Source organism: Scatophagus argus, chromosome 15, assembly GCF_020382885.2.
Source record: "Scatophagus argus isolate fScaArg1 chromosome 15, fScaArg1.pri, whole genome shotgun sequence".
Classification (NCBI taxonomy): Eukaryota; Metazoa; Chordata; class Actinopteri; family Scatophagidae; genus Scatophagus; species Scatophagus argus.
In genome coordinates this window covers 9,950,738-9,969,480 of record NC_058507.1, presented here as the reverse complement: position 1 = coordinate 9,969,480, position 18,743 = coordinate 9,950,738, and the positions used below count along the sequence as shown (strand labels likewise).

General features: G+C 40.4%; 1 protein-coding gene across 5 annotated transcripts; it reads right to left on the bottom strand.

Moving 5' to 3' along the window:
- Window positions 1–28: 28 nt before the first annotated feature.
- Window positions 29–18,698, bottom strand: wdr25 (WD repeat domain 25). 5 transcript variants are annotated; one of them, XM_046412260.1, is made up of 7 exons: window positions 18,247–18,698; window positions 17,153–17,872; window positions 12,252–12,399; window positions 5,206–5,336; window positions 3,680–3,850; window positions 2,713–2,853; window positions 29–2,034 (listed from the first exon to the last, which is right to left on the bottom strand). In XM_046412260.1, exons 1-7 carry the CDS (start codon window positions 18,250–18,252, stop codon window positions 1,804–1,806), a joined length of 1,548 nt encoding a protein of 515 aa, XP_046268216.1. In that variant the 5' UTR covers window positions 18,253–18,698; the 3' UTR covers window positions 29–1,803. The 5 variants fall into 5 exon arrangements, with proteins under 5 accessions (XP_046268216.1, XP_046268218.1, XP_046268217.1 ...); XM_046412262.1 differs by having other exon boundaries at window positions 17,153–17,876; window positions 18,368–18,698; XM_046412261.1 differs by having other exon boundaries at window positions 17,153–17,876; window positions 18,566–18,698.
- Window positions 18,699–18,743: the final 45 nt, after the last annotated feature.

Below are 18,743 nucleotides of genomic sequence, written 5' to 3'. Positions count from 1 at the left end.
ACCGCATCTTTTCTTTCTTGAACTTGTGTTTATGAAGGTGAAACAGCACCACAAAGGCCACAATAAATGTTCGAATCATATTCTCATTTGGTACTAGGGTTGAAAAGAATGAAATTTAACCAATGTACAGAGGGACCGAGGGAATATGTGGTATTTTTGTGGTGGGCATGATATATAAAATGAGACATACATAGAGACATACGCAACTGTCAATACACAATGACTATTTTTTATCCAGTTTCAGTTGATGTTTATGTTTATCGAATGTTTTGACCCTGAATGAAGAGGCTGAAGCGGTTCTGTGCTATCCTACCTCCAGCCTTGTTCCAGGAACAACAGGCCAGCGGTCTAAATGTCAACGTTTGTCTCTAATGCATGGTTATATATTTTTGCTGTACGTTTATTTATTTAATAAAGATGGCTGTTGGGAAAACGACTGCTGTTTGATATTACTTAGCAGAGACAAGCTGGGGAAGTGTTTCAGCTTGAGCTTCATTAAGGATTTCAGTTCTTTTTTTTCCCCCACTTTCTCAATTTCAGTGAATTCCAGGTCTCTTTAAATCTGGTGACAGGAATAAGATTTCTCTGAAATTGTCAGACTCAGATGTGCAGGCAAAAGTCGTCAGATCGCAGAAATATCTTAAGTGATTTCGGCATTGATTTTCCCAAAAGATTCTTCCCCACTGTCCAAATCACTCAGTATGACACTGTTTATATATCAAACAGACAGTGACTACAACAGCAGCAGAGGATTTCGCCATTCATCTAATGCAAATTATCTTTTAGCTTCACAAATCACCTAGCGGTTGCTTAAGACAATAACGGTGTCAGTTTAACCATTATTAACTACAGTATAAACAACCGCAAGGGCGAGAAAGAGCACTGAGTGATTAGAATTTCCCTCGGCGACAAACAGCAAAGTGTATTTTATGGACTGTTCTACTATACTGATACTGAAAAAAGATCACAAGCATCTGTGTGCACTTCACTGCTTTGTTGGTGACTGGCAGGATTTTGGAAGAACCTGGCAATGTTTTGACAGATGCCGGCATATTTTTTTTATTTTTAGTTCTCTAGTTGTCTCTCTGTGATGCTCTAAAGCGTCAGTGTGAAAGGAAATGTCATATCAGAGCCAGTGAGAACAAAAAAGCATGGAAAAAGTGATGTGTATGCAGATGTGGAATGGAAAACACCACTGATTGGAAAATGCCTAAAGACAATTTTTTTTTTGCTTTGATTTTGTTTTAACTTCAAGAATATGATGGTGGTGAAGTCCCAGTTTTTGGAGTGAAAAACTGACCATAAACGTATTGTGGTTGTGTGTGTGTGTGTGGTTAGCCTGCTTTCCCACTGCCTACCATTTTAGATACAACTCTTAATATTTCACGCTTTGAAGAGTAAAGAAACTTTCTTTCATCTCACACAGCTGTCCATGATTTCAAATTGTTAAAACAGATGGGTCAAATTTGACGAAACATGTGTTTAATAAGATTTACACAATAGTGACTTTGGTTCTTTTGCCAGTGTAAGTTCATATCAAATGGGAATAAAGATGTGGGTGTTTTTTCAAAACCACGTAAAAGCTTTACCAGACGACAGTGTAAAAAAACCTGTTTTTCAAATGCATCAGTCGACAGCATATTAGCTGACTTCCAGTCCAAATGCTTATCATCTTATGCCAAGAGATTAAGGAAGATAAAGTCTTGAAGCTGGATATGCGCATGAGTTTTCAGTTTAACGTAATCCTCTCTTGGCCCGACCGGCTATATCTTGTAACTTTAAAGTCTATATTTGCTCGTTTATTCACAGCCCTCGGTGCCAGATCTTGATCTCACCAGCCCAGTCGCAGGTGGCTGCAGTTGCAGGCAGGACGTGATGCTGAGTCACACACAAGCAGGGCTGGCTGTGGGCGTGGAGGGTGTGCAGTGAACGAGCACCGTGGTAATCGTAGAAGTGAGCGGAGCCGGTGGAGCTTCCTGAAGCCAGGATAGTTCCATCCAGAGAAAACTCACACTGCACCGCGTACCCCTCCACCTAGAACGAGGATGTATGAGTTAGCTATGATACATTAACCTTCCACCAAGAGCCGTGTTAAGATTAGCATAATGAAATGTCAGCATAATAATTGGATTGCGATCCGGCTGATTACATACTTGGGGGACCTAAGTGTTAGAAAAGAGTGCATGTGAATAGAAAGCTGCTGATTCAATCTGTGAGGGGGGACGTGAAAGAGCAGTGCTTGCCTGTGCCTTATCATTACCCACGGGGTGCCCTTGAGCAAGGCACTTAACCCCCCACTGCTCCAGGTGAGTGGCTATGACTGAGCGCCAGATGTCACTGTGTGTGTGTGAGAGAGAGAGACTGCAGACCAGGGTGTTCCTGGAAAAATGCATTAATTTTCAGTGCATACACTTTAGTTTGGTAATGAGGAATATCATCATTTTAGACAAAGGAAAAGTTTTGGGGCTTTTTTTTTTCCACTGGAAGAAAAGACTGTATCTCAGTTGAATTTCCAGAAAATATACTATCTGACAAATGGATATATAGCATGCTGATGTGTTTCATGTATTTGTTCAGGTTTATTCTACTGCCTTTGCACAATTTTCTGCTTTAGTTCTGTGTGCATGTACATCCTGTATTGATCAGGCTGGCGCAAGAGCCCACCCCCCATCCCACCATAACCTGGCCCTCGAGGCAACACTTGTTACTGACCTTGTGTCCTTCATATCTCCGTCTCTTGTTCATCCTATAAGGCTGCTGGGAAGAGAACACTGCCATGTAGTTCCCATTGGTCTGGGCAACAAAGGACTCCTCGAGTGGGTGGAGAGCCAGGCTGGGGCACGTGTACCGCTCCTGGTGGTTAAATAAGCGAAATGAAAATCCAGATGGGAAAAATAATTCATTATTTCAATATCTTGCTGTTACTAACCATGAAGTAAGCTGCATATCAACTAGATCATTATTTTGTGTTCAGTTATGATAAGATAAACTTTATTAGTCCCGCAGCGGGGAAATTCTCAGTGTCACAGCAGCACAAGGATAGCAAATGATGGTACAAATTGGAGAATATTTACAATATTTCTTTCAATAAACTATACAAAACTTACAGTACTGCGCAGTTATTTACATTATTTAGTTGTGCAGCAGAGGGAACAAAATAACAGAAACAGCTTCATAATATAACGCAATCAATCTGCTATGGTTATTTCTGAGTCTACTGTTTGTGTTGCTGTTGCGCAATACTTGAGTTGTTTTGGCCATCTTTTGCTACAGGAGTACTATGAAGAAGTTGCAGCACTACTGAGACTTTCTGTACTGTGAAATAACACTGATTCAGGGATGAGAATTAAATCAATACAAAAAAAAGGACAAAGGTTATTAAAATCATATTTTTTCAAAATAGGTGGCACTCAGTAGAGCACATACTTCCTCCCGCACTATGTAACTGTCAAAATATGCCAATTCCACACGCCTCATTACCACCTTGTTTTACATCCGGAGGTTCACCCATTTTCAGGATTGTAACGTTAAATTGGACATGTGATTCGCCTGTTGAAATTGCTGCTTTTAAAGCCTTTTATTCAGTCTATAATTGTCCTATAACTTCAACATCACGTGCCAATCAGAACTGCATTTATTTTAGGGCTACTTTTCTTCATTTGCACTCAGATTTCCTTACGTGGTAGATCTGGTTGGAGACCTTGGCAGCGGTCTGGAAGTCCCAGGCAATGAGGGTACGGTCAGCAGAATCTCTGCTCACACAGTCAGAGCTTGTTATAAAGTCCGTACCACCTCTCAGGAAGAGGATGTCCAAAGTCTGCTGGATCCCTGCTTTGTACATTTTCACCACCTGGAACACGCACACGCACACGCACGCACACACACACACACACACACACACACACACACACACACACACACACACAGTTTAGTTAGAATTACTGTTAAGTCCATAATGTTAACACAGTATTGTTCTCGCTGAATACACACACTGTATAAAAAAAACACACACTGCAGTACCCATATTAGCTCATCTCTCCTTCCTCAGTGATTGTGGCTAACCTCACAGTCTCCACCAAACGGACAGCAGTTACTGTAAGGGTAGCTGATGGCTAATGGGCTGCACATCTGATTGGCTGAATGGTGTGAATGTAAATCCCATGTATGCTGTGTGTCTGTAAGTGTTTATTATTCTCATTGTGTTTTAGGCTAAAACTATTATCAGGCTAAAACCATGTTAGTTTAGAGAAGATCATTTTAGGTTTTGACTTATGGCAACAGAAAATCAATTCAAGGTCCTGGTACAATTTGATATTTAATAGAACAAATAATTACGGTAATCAACTACTCATAGAAAATAGTGATCAGGTTAATGAAACGGAGTCATCAACCGAATATGACAATTTGCTGCCAATCAGTGACGATCCCAATTGGACAATTTGACCTTTAACCCCTAACTGCAACATCCTTTAATTGCTCTGCTTCTGCTTTGTAACTTGAACCAAATTTTAAGCATAACATGGGAGAACAATCTCATACATGCACTTCATTAGCCCGTTTGAAAAGACTTCAGACTAATTGGCCAATGTAGAGCCTTTGGGTCTCAGCCCTTTCATCAAGTGGGTTAATTTCACCCCCAAGAAAGAAACACACAACCCAGGGCTAAGACTGACAGGGAACCATGACGCTACAGCATTAACAACCTATTTGCTGAGGACAGGTCTACGCTCACTCTTCAACGCACATTGACACCTACTGGCAGAATCCCTGCTGTATTAACTCTAAAACCCCGCAGGGAAACAAGTCAGCTCACCATGTGAGCACTCACATTCTGGGAAAATGAATAGGATTATCATATAAAATAGTCTATTAAGCTTAATAGCAATATTAGGTTTCAGCTTGACAGGAAAGATTCATAAATCCCAAATTAAATTAAAATTTGCTTTGAACAATTACCTGATAATCTGCAGTGTTACTTCAATGCATACCAAAACACTATCTTTTTCGCAATATATGCCATGGGTCATCGTGCACAGTCAAATCTTGACTACCTTGTATGTACTAGTGTGTGTAGGAGGCAGCTGAAGATGAAGAGTAACTGTTCAAAGCCTACCTGCTCTAGATTTATAAAAGGTCAAACAACAGTCGGTGAACCAGAGTCAATAAAAATGATAAATCTTCTCTGAGAAGGTTAATAAGCCTGACCTTGCAGCTGCGAGAGTCCCAGGCCTTGACCACTGAACTGTAACCCCCGCACAGGAGCACCTCGGGGCTGCTGGGATGCACGACCACACACATCAGCTTGAACTGGTTGTCAAATCTCACCACCTGCTGCCCTATAGAAGCAGGAAATGAGAGAGAGAAAGGAACAAGATCAGAGCCTCCTCCTGAAATTATTTGTCAGGAGTAAACTGAGGGATGGTAGAAATATGAGATTTACTTACTATATTTTTGTGAAAGTTAACATTCTTGTGATAAGAGTAATATGAAATATCTGGCACTCATATCCTGAATGCTTTTAATTTCATTCTTGATATAAGATATTTATTTTTTGAGTCATTATCTTGTGAAATAATCTCCAACAAAATCAAACAATTAGGCAACTGATAGAATGTTATTATTTGGACAATTTAATAATCATTTTAGTCACTTTTAATGGAAAACATGTATAATATTTGTTGTAAGTATACTAAAATTATTGTCTTTGAGGTTTGCACCGACAGTCAGACAAAACAAGACGTACCATTAAATGTTAAATGAAGGCGTGAAGTGCAAAGAAGTTTTAGTCCAACAAAGAAAAATTGTCAAATGATAACAAAGCTGAAACAACAGATATTAAAAAGTATCCTTTAGTTTCTAATTTTCATTGTTCACATCTCGATGTCAAATCCGAAGATAAAATTAATAAGAAACTGGAAACTGAACAATTACAGGAACTCAGTAAGTCATCTGCAGAGGACCATTTATTTTACATCTCAACTCAGTCTTCTGGCTCCATGAAACAATAGTTTGTCCACTACGAGACGATTTATCTCCTGTACGCAGACATTGTGACTATTTAAGGCTTGACATGAAAATGGTGTTTACACGTGACTGCATGCGGTGTTTGTAGGTTGCCTTCTCAGAACCCCAACATCTTGTCCCAAAGTGGACAAGACTGGTGAAGCAATCATCTCATTGTTGTTCATACTATGCATAAATGAGTTTGTAAGTCTTGTTAAGGCTCTGTAGTGCACCGTATATCAAAATACAGTGATTCAGCAAAAAAAAAAAGAGATCAAGTGTGTGTTCTTCTATACATTCAGATAGAATAAAAAGGTTCAGACTATAAACTAATGAATTAAGACACACTGTTACAGTTTTTAGCCTAATTAGACATTTTGTCTCTCAGCTGTCAAGACTAAACTAAAGACACATACATTTCCACTACATTCCCTCTGAGATGCAAATTGTGCTGAAACTTCTCTTTGGTTTATTAATTGAGAGCACTTGTGAGGATCCAGTCCTCCCCGTGAAGCAACCATTACATTCCTGTGCAGTAAAGATTGTGTGGAATTAAATTGTGCTGTCGCCTTTGGTTATTAACAGCAATATGAAAACAAGTTCACTGATAAAGCGTTCAGTAAATGTTGCTCTAAGTTGCTGTCAAACCGCCCCCCACTCAAACTCCCATCTCAGTGAAACTTCTGAAATTCATGAAAGACTGAGTTAAAGTAAAAGGATGACAAGCTTCTTGTGATCTCAGGTCACAAACAGGGTGTGAGCTGCTTACAGGCTACATCCATCACTTTTTGATCACATGTCTTTCTGTCACTAATAAATGTTCCCATAGTGTCGAACAGGACCACAGACTGTTTCTTGTGAGGAACTGAAACTTTTATTTTTTATTTGCGGGAGCATGTTTGCAGGAGCATGTCTGAGATATTTCCAGAGAGTACCACATCACACATACCTGTTTCTAAAAAGCAACTTGATTTAAACGCTACAACGCTACAGACTAACAAAGACAGAGAAGATATCGAGAAGAAAAATCAGAATATAAAACACTGTTTTGGCCAGAGGCAACTTTATCTAAATCAATTAAAAAATGTTGTACTTACAAACAAAACAAAAACACTGAGAGGTTTAAATATAATTAAGCCTGACAGGGTGCGACCAAAAATTAGTTTCCTGGGTAAACCATGAAGAAAGCTACATGAGGAACCAAGCCAGAATAAGAGCCAGCAGCTCTGTCGAAGACTATGCAAAGTAGAACACCTTGGGGTTCTACGACTCCTCATTAATTCATCGAACAAACAACAAAGACCCCATCCAAAACAGTATTAGGCATTTAGCCCACAACAAACATGCACTTCATTACGCACTTGTTCCAGGATATTCCTACCCGGGGGGAGTCAACACTAATAAACTGGAGAAGAAATGGACCTTCTTTCATTTAATGGTGGACTAGAACACTCCCAAAATTCGACTGCATTGATCCAGAGTGTTAACAGGCATTTTCATCAGGCTCACACTTCCTGCTTAATTGGCTTACCCGTAGCAAGATGGAGAAGATCTGTCATTGAGATTTAAAACTCATGTTTGGCAAGGCGATGAGAAAAATCAACATTCTCCTCGTAATAAATAGGGCCTTGTCATGTTTTAATTAAGCAAGAATAATTAGCCTGCTTGAGAGGGGAGATAACGGAAGGCTGCAGTGATCTGTCCCTCACTCACGATACTTTACTTTGTAGTCCTGAAAGAACTGTGATCGTGCTGTGGAGCTGACACGCAGTGGATGACTACAGTGCAGAGGACATTAGGGATGATTGGGATGGCCCCTTAAAGCAGAGGAAAGCTGTGATGAAATGGATATTCTGCCTCATTATTGGATCCACCAAAGCAGGGTGCTGTCACTGCAACATACAGCAGCAACAGTTAGAGGCACATTACTTGGTTTTGACAAGCCGTATCTCGTACCCCCACCCCTCAACAAAAAAAAAAAAAAAAAATTGGAAATGGGCTTTATAAGAAATATCTGTAATGGACTTGATGTTTTAAAGATATTTCGTATTAAGAAAGTGCTTAGAAATCTTGAAATAACAATCACAATTCATTTAACATATTTTCATTAAGTTTTCAGTCACCAAAAAGAGCACACGTTGCCACAGCATGCGTGCACAAACACTGGAATCTAACTGCATTTAGGAGGTGCTCATGCATTGCAACGGGAAACTTCCCTTCACTGTTCACACTTGAATCTGCTTTAACAATCTCGTATCCACTTGACAAGCCAACATAAAAGAAGAACACAAAGTCTGCATACTTTATCACTCTTGTTTCCCATCAAGGGTTGCTTCTGAGCAGTGCTGCAAACTACACTTCGTATACTGCAGACATTTAGGGATACAGGGATAAAGCATCAATCGTACACGGGAGGGGATTTGGGACCCTTGAAATGTTAACATAACTCAAGGACTAAGCAGCTCCAAAACACCAAATGCACCAACTACTGAATATATACCGCCTCTTGCTGGGTGCATTTGGATCATATCATCACAGGAGTACAAGCAGTTGACAAAGCAGACTACAATACAAATCTACCAATGCCTTTTACTTGCGGCAATGGTCTGTTGTATTTCTGTCAAATAACAGGGTAAAAACTACATCAACCCCACAGGTTACTACTGTAAAATGAAATTCTCAAAGTAGGTCAAAACGCAGATATGCTTGCTGAGGGGATTTAGAGTAAATGCGCATGCAGGTGCTGCTGCATGCATTGTCTCCTGGTGTGCAGTGCTTCTTGCTGCTGTGTTTATACACGCAAACTGTACTGGTTACCATCGTGAACATGTAAAGGAGGTGTTAAGGAGGTAAAATCAGTCAGTATAAAATTCAACATTTTGAAGATTGAGTATGTTTTTTTTTTTTACATGGTTGGCTCAGATATATACTGATATGTCAGTTTGGAAACAAACACTCCTCTGTGGAATGACCCCCAGCCTCAAACCCAATATTTTCCCTTGCAATACTGTCACAGACTCTAAATTGCCTGTAGGTGTGACTGTTAGGGTGAAAGGTTGTCTCTCTCTGTCAGCCCCGTGACTGACGGGTGATCAGTCCAGAGTGCACCCGCCTCTTGCATAGTGTCAGCTTGGATCAGTTCAAGCTTCCCCCGACCTTTGAAAGTATGATCAGGTACAGCTATTGGATGGACGGAGACTCCATTTACAACTAAACTATTGCCAAAGCCTTTGACTGCATTCATCAAATATGATTCTGTAAAGTGAGGAGGAAGGGTAATGCAAAAGCCCACTCCAGTACTGGCAACGTCTTTGTGTATTATTGTTTTTTGGAAATCCAGGACGACCTCATTTCTGCCAAAGCCTGAGGGGATCTGGACAGAGAACTCAAGTTCTGCATAAACATGCACAAACTGACACATCAACCTGTGGCAGCCTGTGGGTATACGGCCATATTTTCCATCGCCAGCCTCCACAACCAGCTTTTCCAAGGACAGCCGTGAAAGCACTGGACAACAGCTGCCACTTCTTACTAATGCCCTCCAGATGAAATTCATTTATTCCACTCCCCAACTCCTTCTCTCTCTATTTCTCCTTCTGTGAATTTATTCTGCCTCTTTTGATTTCTTTCTGTTGCGTTCTTCCCCTCCTCCTCCCTTTCTTTTTCTGCATTATGCATCTTAACCTTCTCTCCCCACCTATATACTCCTCACCCCCTACTATTGCTATTCAGCTGTGACAGCCTGTCTGTGGCCCACTGGGTGTGGGCATAAGATTGTACAAATTAAATTGGACACAGAAACAACTGCAAAGATTGCCAAGGTAAATGGGCCCACATGCCGTTCTGAATGCATAGGATCTTCAATAATTCCATTTCTGTGTAAACATACCAATTGGTGCAGCAGTTGTTTAGGTTATTGTGTGGTGAAATACAAGGTCAGGCATCCTATGGGACTATCACTGATCATTAAAAGGGGTCTGAACACATCTCCAAAGAGTTGAACAGAATAGGCCCAGCTGCCTTGCTTGTTAGAGTTGAGAAGCTCTGCATTACTGTGAAGAGCGTAAAGATCACATTCATCCTGATTACAGTCTGACATGGCAAACATTCAGCTACCTCAGTATCCCGTCACTCTTGGTAGATCTAGTGTTCCCACTTGTGCAGGTGAATGTTGCGAGCATTGTTAGCCTTTTAAATATCATTATTATATTAATGCCAACACCTTGGTGTCAGCCTGTTATGGGTCGCATGCAGAAATATAAATAGTCTACTATTTTGTTAACTATGAAGAAAATTACATATGCAGCTCGGCTTCTGTGTTCGTTTCACTGAATACTGTATGATTGGTTTTCAAGTGTCAGTACAAAAGTCTTATCTGTAACACAATAGATTGCACTACAGTTGGGCAGAAACTGGGCTGGAATTCCCAACTCCCATATTAATATGCAACTAAATTAAATTTTCTTCATTTCTTGCTTCCATATCAGTGCCTCCTTATTGCTCTGTCGTGCCAGCTCACATCTGCAAATACTCATCCTAAGGAGCAATTCACTTTTTTCAATTTTCTTACACATAAATAACAATAGCAGTGGAAAAACAAATAAGAATGATAAATATCATTAAAAACAGAAAGAGTGTTGCAGGACCGATGTGTGTGAGGGCTCTTAGGATGGCTGACATTATTTCAAAGTTGTTAGTCTGAACCCACTAGGACATCCTACAGCGCAGTGCAAGCCACTGGTGGCTACCAGAGCACAAGACCAAAATAAACATTTGTTTGTTTATGGTTGTGGTTTGTGACGTTCCAGTGTAAGGTCATGGTGGCTGCTCCTGCGGTGATGTATCCATTATTGATCCCTTTCCTGGAGCTGCCTGTGTGTTTAATGGGCTAGCCAAGCTATTATCCGTAGGCTTTATTGGCAGTATTGACAGACATGCTGAGAGGGGAAGTGCAAACGGCAGCAAGTCATCACAGCGATGTGTTGACCCAAGAGATGTAGTTGCCACAGGGGCTTCAAAACAAAGTCTACTGTGTGTTGGCTCATTCTGCTGAGCCTCTTTGAGGGCTTTTCCTACATGTACGAACACAGCACTCTATGAAGCGACAAGTTTTTCTTTGAATTCTTCCATTTTAATTGGCAGTCTCCCTGTTGTACACCATCTGTATGAGTTGCAAGAGTGCAAAGCAAGTCTTGTAAATGTCACCTTGAAAATGATCTGTATGATCACAAAAGAGAGACAGCAGACTCAATGAGCCAGTTATGTTCTTTGTAAACATGCACATGTATTTCTGCGCGTGAGAGATTCAGTGTCACTGCAGGTTTTCAGGTTTTATAAATGCAGTGGAAAATGCTATTTCAAGTGATTATGTCACAGTTTAACAGTGTCTGGTCCCCACTGCATTTTGGGATTCTACCAGAGCTGGAAAAAGTAGATCTATCAGTGCCACAGTAAAAGCAAAAGCAAAGTATAAGTACAACATTATCAGTATCAAAATATACTTAATATACCACAAGTAAAAGAAGAATGGCGTATTTCAGAGTAATACATAGACCGACCAGCCACAACATTATAACCACTGATAGGTGAAGTGAATAAAATTAATCATCAAAATCAAAAAAGGTTTGTATTAATCTAGAACATTACATCATAATTCATTTGTTGATTATATTTTCCAATATAAATGTAGTGTAGGAAAAAGTACAATATTTGCCTCTGAATTGTAGTGGAGTAGAAGTATAAAGTAGCAGGAAATGGAAATACTCAAGTACAAGGTTGTAAAAGGTTGAAAAAAGAAGGCAGCATTCATTGGTGGCACTTGGATGAGTCTTTGGAATGGGACAGTTGATGTATTTGCTCCAGAAATGAGCATGTTGCCCCTGAAAGGCCTCGCAACGACAAAGAGAGAAAGATGCAGCGCTGCAATTTACACACAGGTTTTAGTTTATGTCAGGTTTTGGGGCCAAAGGCAATTTAAAGTCACTCCACACATAAATTACCATACTGACTTTAAATTTGAGCTAGAGAAAAGAAAAAAAAAAACTAGGGCTGCCCTAAATTTGCAAGAAATAAAATTAGGAGTTATTTCACACACCAGCAATATGCTTAGAGAGAAAAGTTTGCTGAAAAGCAGTTTAAACTGAATTGATTGCAACTTCCTCAGTATTTTAAGGCTGTTCTTGTTTAGTGTGGTTTGTTAAGAGACAGCGTGTTCATCAGAACTACAGAGTGGAAGCGTCGCTGCTTACCTGTCTCTACGTCTGTGATCACAGCCGAGTTGTCAAAGGAGCCGGTGAGAAGTTGTCGCCCGCAGGGGGTCCAACAGGCATCACGCACGGCCCCCGAATGGCAGGTGTAAACCCTGAGGCATCGCCCGCTCTCTGCTCCATCCCACACCTGCCAGACACGGGCACATTGCATCGAGCCAAAGTCACAAATACACCCAGACAACTACAACGTCAGTGTTACTGACTGTGCACAGTTCTGGATGAAAGCTACAATAGCTGTGTGAAATATGCAGCATGTGCTATAGAAAAGGGATAGACTGAGATGCCTCTTTAGGGCCTGTATTTTTAACCAGTAAAAATTAAAAACTTTGGGTCAAAATTTTAAATAGTCACTGATGGACTGTAACTAAATACATTTTACACAAGTACTGTACTTAAGTTAAGTATTTCCATTTTCTCCTACTTCCACTCTTCTACATTTAGGAGGCAAATATTGTGATTTTTACTGTTTGACAGGCTGGCTGTTACCAGTGTAAGAGAAAGAACGCTGTATCAGATGCACAGTAGCAAGTTTTAGAATGAATTTAGTTTATTGATGTCTGTCAAAAAAACACTGACACCAATAATTAAAAATTCTGAATATCGGATCGAATATCTTCAACTGACAAGAACTGATTAATGAATTTGTGTTTGTATTCATAACCATGTCAGTAAATTTGTGCTCAGTCCCTATAGGTTGCACTAATATACAGAAGAAAAAAAATGAAAGAAAAAGAAAAAATGTTACTGTAGGCATGCTGCTAACAGACTAAAAGTTGACACTGACCCCTGAAACCTTTGTACCTCAAACAAATACCAGATGAAATGAGTGTGACAGAGAGAAGCGTTGAGAAAGAGCAGACATCAGACGGCACTGACACAGTGTGTTTCAAGCAGACAAGAGGAAATGACCTGCATGCTATGGACGCATTTTCAATGCAGCTTACTGAGAATCAAATAGCCTGGGCCTGGTTTTGTTGGCCACTGCTCGCCCGACTGAAAAAAGGAAACAAAGCAAAGTTTTTCTGGCATGCCTTTGCAGATGTTGAATGCGATGTGTCCTCTGGCCCTGAAAGTCTTTCCTGTGTGAATAAGAATTGGTGAAAGCAGTCTGCGTTTTTCAAAGCTGTGAAAGATAGAATCTGAGCTTTCCACATCTAAATTCAATTGTTATGAAACAAAATCAAATTACTCGACAAAGTGGGCTGGATAGATTGGCATGACACGTACACAAATCAGGATTATTTGCTGGATTTGAAAGCAAGAGCAACTTTTATAATCAATTAATCAAACTAATTACCTTTGAGTGTGCCTGTAAATCAATTCCCCGGTGGGTCTAATGGCTTTAATGGTATCCTCAGGTTTCACTGATCATAGACAAAGCAGAAAAGAAAAGCGCCCAGCTGTCTTCTCTTAGTAGTGACTGCAAAGGCTGCTGGTTTGAAATGTGGTATCATGGGGCAAATAAAGTACAAAAAGAGGCTCCCGAAAGCAGACAGTGATTTATGAATGAATCTGCCAGATCGTCCTATTGTTGATTTTTGTCTTTGGCTTTAGTTGTCGCTGTGGTGTTATTTGCACTGTGCTTCAAAAAGATCACTTGGCACACAGGTTGTTCGGCACTGTGGCATACTTTTCATCAGACGTCCTGATGATGAAGAGTTTAATTTTCTCTCCGACATGTCAAAAGAGAAAAGCTTCTCCCTGAAGCCCAGGTTGAAATCCGGTGGGTGGTCTGGTCCAGTGCCCACTGAGGTGAGGTATATCACACTAATGATGAAGTATTTTTTGCTTCCCTGGCACTGACAGGGCCACAGAGGATCTTTGAAGATCTGTGGGGCGCTGCAGATCCCTGTTTGGTTCTCTCTCTCTCTCTCTGTTTTATTATTAAAGACCGCTACTCCGTACAGCATAAGAAACACACTGAGAAGTCCTGTACTATGGCTCCCACAGGAAACAGATGGGTGGAGGGGAGGGGAGGGTGGATGATGGACGAAGGGAGAGTGACATATCAATCCAGCAGGCAGTAGTTCAACAAACAGAATGCCAGAGATGCCTCCATGATAAAAAAAAAGGCAACTGGGAAAGATAGACTCACACTGTTAATTGCAAAAAGCTAAATACTGAGGCAAAGCATCTATTTAGAATATTTATTGTACAACAGGATATGCAACTTCTCTGTATGATCTTAGGCTTGGAGAAACACTGCCATCTCAAGGCTCAATGAAAATCTGTTAAAGCACCAACTGATGATATCATCCAGAGCTAAAAAATATTTGACTCAGCACAGACTTGGCAAAATGGCATGTTGCTTAAACCCCATCTACAAAGTGTAATAGCGTAAATGATATTCACCAAAACAACAGCATCCAGTGCACACACAACTGCAATACTCCCATACGATGCGAGGCTTCTGCATGGGTGAAAATGGGACCTTGTTTATTTGCATCCCCTTTAATTTCACCGGCCACTTAACAGACACGCAGAGCGGATCCTTGCAGATGACTCATTGGAGTAATCTGCTTTCTAAATGACTCTCCGTAATTAAAACTAAATTGGTATTCGTGTTATCAACTTAAAACTGCAGCCTTACACCTGCCGTAGCCATGGTGACAACAGCTGTGAACAGGCTGGAATATTAATAGTCTGAGTCTCTGCCTGTGAAGAACTGACAGACAGGACGGAGGAGAAGAAGGCTGAAGCCTGAAGGGTGTCAATGAAGAAACACAAGCACAAAGAGGAAAGCGTTAAGATTTCACAGGCCGTGTCCTCCCCCTCCTCTGTCTTCACACGGAGAAGAAAAAAAAAATAAGGCAGTCAAAGTATGAGAAGGACTGAATCAATATCCCTGTACAGTATGTCAATACATGAGCAATAATGTGAGACAAGCTCCCACAGTACAAGAAAATAATTGACACTACATTAATGGAGTGGCATTTTCAACAAGTGGATCTGTGATTTTCCAATCCAGGACAACCTGTCAGAAGTGGAAGAAGTACTCAGATCTCAGATACTTGTGTGTTTAGATAATAAATAATTCAAGTTACAATTAAAAGTACTGCATAAATCTGAATATCTTATTTGCACAAAAGTACTTTAAGAATTAGAATGAAAATATACGTCTGATTCTGGTGAATCTGAACCTTTAAAGTAACTACTGCTGAATTAATGTAGTAAAGCAGAAGTATAAAGTATCAGAATCAGAATTCCTTTATTTATCCCCAAAGGGAAATTCTTTAAATTCAGAAAAAGTAGCAAATAAGTAAGTAAAAGTAGCAAAAGTAGCAAAAAATGGAAATACTCAAGTAAAATATCCGTACCTAAAAACTGTACATAAGTATAAATGTATTAAATGTATTTAGTCATTTTGCACCACCACACCCTGAAGTGTATTGATTCCACACAAAAAAGACTATGGGTGTATGGCTACGGGGGAGCCCCAGCACACAAAAGCAAAATCAAAATCCAGAAACTTTGCCTGGTTTCAAATTCACAACTGTAAGTATTTGTCGTATGTGACAGAAAGCTGGAAATCCCTGAGTGTTGGACTACTGATCACACAAGACAAGACAATAAGACACTTTGGACTGTTATAGATTGTAATTAACATCTTTTAAAATGATGTTCTGCCTTTTAGTAGACCAAAACATTAATCAAGAAAGATTTCTTGATGACAAAAACTGCTAGCTGCAGTCCTACATTTATCAGACTTTCTAGTTTGCAGTTTAATCCAAGGTTAGGTGTAATTAGGAGTTAACTAGTAAGACAATGTGAATCTTAAGTATTGTTGCTATGGTTACCTGCAGTTTATTACACTGTATTTTTCTGTGTCATAGTATGCAATTTTAATGAACACGACCATGAAGAGGAGCGAATCCTTTGCTTTGCCACTCATTTAAAACATCGAAAAGTAAAACAGAGATATAAAATAAAAACGAAATGCACTTTTCTATGGAAACCTGATTACTGCAAAAAATTATTATTTTGTTAAAATCAAAACACTATTGGTCTTACTGTTTAAATGCTTTTTTGACACTCCACTATCTATTCGTTTCAGTCTGAGGTAGAGAAGAAGAAAAATCCATGCATACAAACAACTGATTTCTCCTTCTCTTGTCTCTTTGACTCCACCATCTGCTCAAAACCGCCCTTTCCAGGTGCCAAAGGAGGTGGCTGCCATACTGCTGCACTTGTATGCTCATGCAAATGTGCTCATGCATATTTAAATTATTAATTATCCGTGGTCCTCTTAGGATATTGGTGGAGTGCATGGTTTCGCACTGGGAAAGAAATATTTTGTTGCTGGCGAACACCTGCATGCCTTGACCTTTAGAGGAGGGACATGAGGGATTGTTTGCCTGGTGTGAAATAAAGAAAAGGAGGTGGAGTCAGAAAGAGAAAAAGAGGCTGAGAAAGTGAGAGAGGTATAGGAAGTCCCACGAGCCCTGACACACATTCAACTGACAGTGACAGATATGATTCTAAAGAAAGTGGTTTGCAGTACATTTATAAATTGAGGCAGCAGGGCAGATATTATCGTGCTGCCTGTAACACTGTGCCAATTACACCGAATGTCAGCCAAGTGATTATCCCCTTAGACCTCCCTGACGTGCTTGGCCCCTTCCTGAAACTATAGTGATAAATGGATCACCACATACATGGGGCATTCAGCTTGAGAAAGTAAGGCAAATGCTATCACATGGAATAAACATCAGAATGAGAGCTGAAACTTAAACTGCACAAAGTGGTTTGATTATAAAAAGCCTACATTACTGGAAGCACTGCACCACAGAAGCACTGAATCCCTTATTTAACTTCCAAGGATAAGTATGATTGTGCATAGTTTCTGGAAGCCTGTGATAGATTTATTGTATCTAACATACCTTGAAAGTCTTGTCCATGGAGGCAGACAACAGCAGATGACTGAGATGAGGCACAGGACACCACTGCACTGTGTTGACTGGTCCCTGGTGTCCTCCAAGGCTCATCAGAAGCCTCCTGGGTATCCCTGCAGTGCTGGGATTGTGAGCAAGATACGGCTTTACTCTTGCCGACACTTCGGACAGTATTTGGCTTTCTCTGGTCTGATTCCCTGGCACTTGCTCTGCCAGAAACTTTGGGTCCACTGTGTCTACTGAAGTGGCAAGTCTCTGTCTCTTGGGGACGTAAGGTCTGACACCAGATGGGACAGTGCAAAGTCTTTTAGCTGGTTTCAAACTATCACTGAAGCTTTTCGGCATGTAAGGAAGAGTCTGCAGTGGTGAGTTCTTCCCTTGAGCCGCATGTAAAGGAGCTGTAGTGAAATGTTTTCCTTGTGCCATCCCGGCACTGCAATATTTTCTTTGCCCATCCAAACAGCTCTGTGGCTGTGAAAGTGGGTGTTGTGAAGTATTGTTTATTTCTGAGACACTTCCATGATATTCCACCGTTGACCTGTCAGGGCCAGGGGTGAGGCTATGAGGTGTTACCTGAGAGGAATTACACACCCTGTTTTGTTCACAAGTTTGGGTGAAAGTTGGTGTTCCCTCCTCTGTTTGATCAAGACAATCATCTTCTGATTCTGAATCTTCATAGGCCACCAATGAAGACATCTCCACATGATACTATCTGAAAATGAAGGGACAACAGGTGAAACGTCAGAGTAGGTAATCCATTAGAGGCCCAAGGCTGACATCTAGTGCTTGGTAGGATATCTGCACCTAAACGTAGTATATCGATTTGGCACTTTGCTGCAACAGTAGCTTTGATTAACAATGTAATTTGACCACATGTTAACGTGTATTAAAATGTATCGTTGGCAAAGGGCTATCATTAGTTGGCTGTAATGTCTGGCACCCATCTCCATGGACCAGCCAAGACTGGGAGAGAAATATCGAGTGGGAAAATCCACCATATGCTCAATATATTTAAAAGGAGTAATGACAGACAGATAATTCTTAAGTTACACCCTTTTATGCCTGACGTGAATGTTACTTACGTGCATAAACTGTTCTGTCCTTCTATCAGTCAACACATTTCGATCGACAAACAGAAAGCCAGTAGTAGCTAGCTAAGTCAACTTACTACCTTCGGAAAAGAGTAGCCATTGTGCCAGTTACCTTCGTTAGGTGACTCAAGGTAATTTACAGACAGGAGGCCGGGACTGTCCCACAGAGGTAACGCTAAAACTCGAAGCTTGCATGTAACGTTTTAACTGTCACGAATATAGCAGAATAAGCTAGCGTTTCTTGTTTGCATTTCTGACTCAAAGTCTAACATATCTTACAAAGTAATGCCAACGTTAACGGTGGATCTACCTTTAACTTTTGAACATGGAATTGGTTTAACCATCAATATCCGACTTCTGAGCCTTAAAACAGTCACACACTAGACATGTACAAGACACACTATGTCACAAATCCCGCAAAATAATTGGCGTTAGTGCAGTTTCAGAATAAAAGAAATTAAATTTGCCATGAGTGAAATTTGTCCACT

What these genes read in the sequence shown, in the direction of transcription:
- wdr25 (XM_046412260.1), bottom strand. An exon ending in GATCACAGACGTAGAGACAG is followed by an intron (nt 5,337 to 12,251) that starts GTAAGCAGCGAC and finishes CTGCTTCTATAG; the next exon opens with GGCAGCAGGTGGTGAGATTT. An exon ending in TCTCCAACCAGATCTACCAC is followed by an intron (nt 2,854 to 3,679) that starts GTAAGGAAATCT and finishes TTTAACCACCAG; the next exon opens with GAGCGGTACACGTGCCCCAG.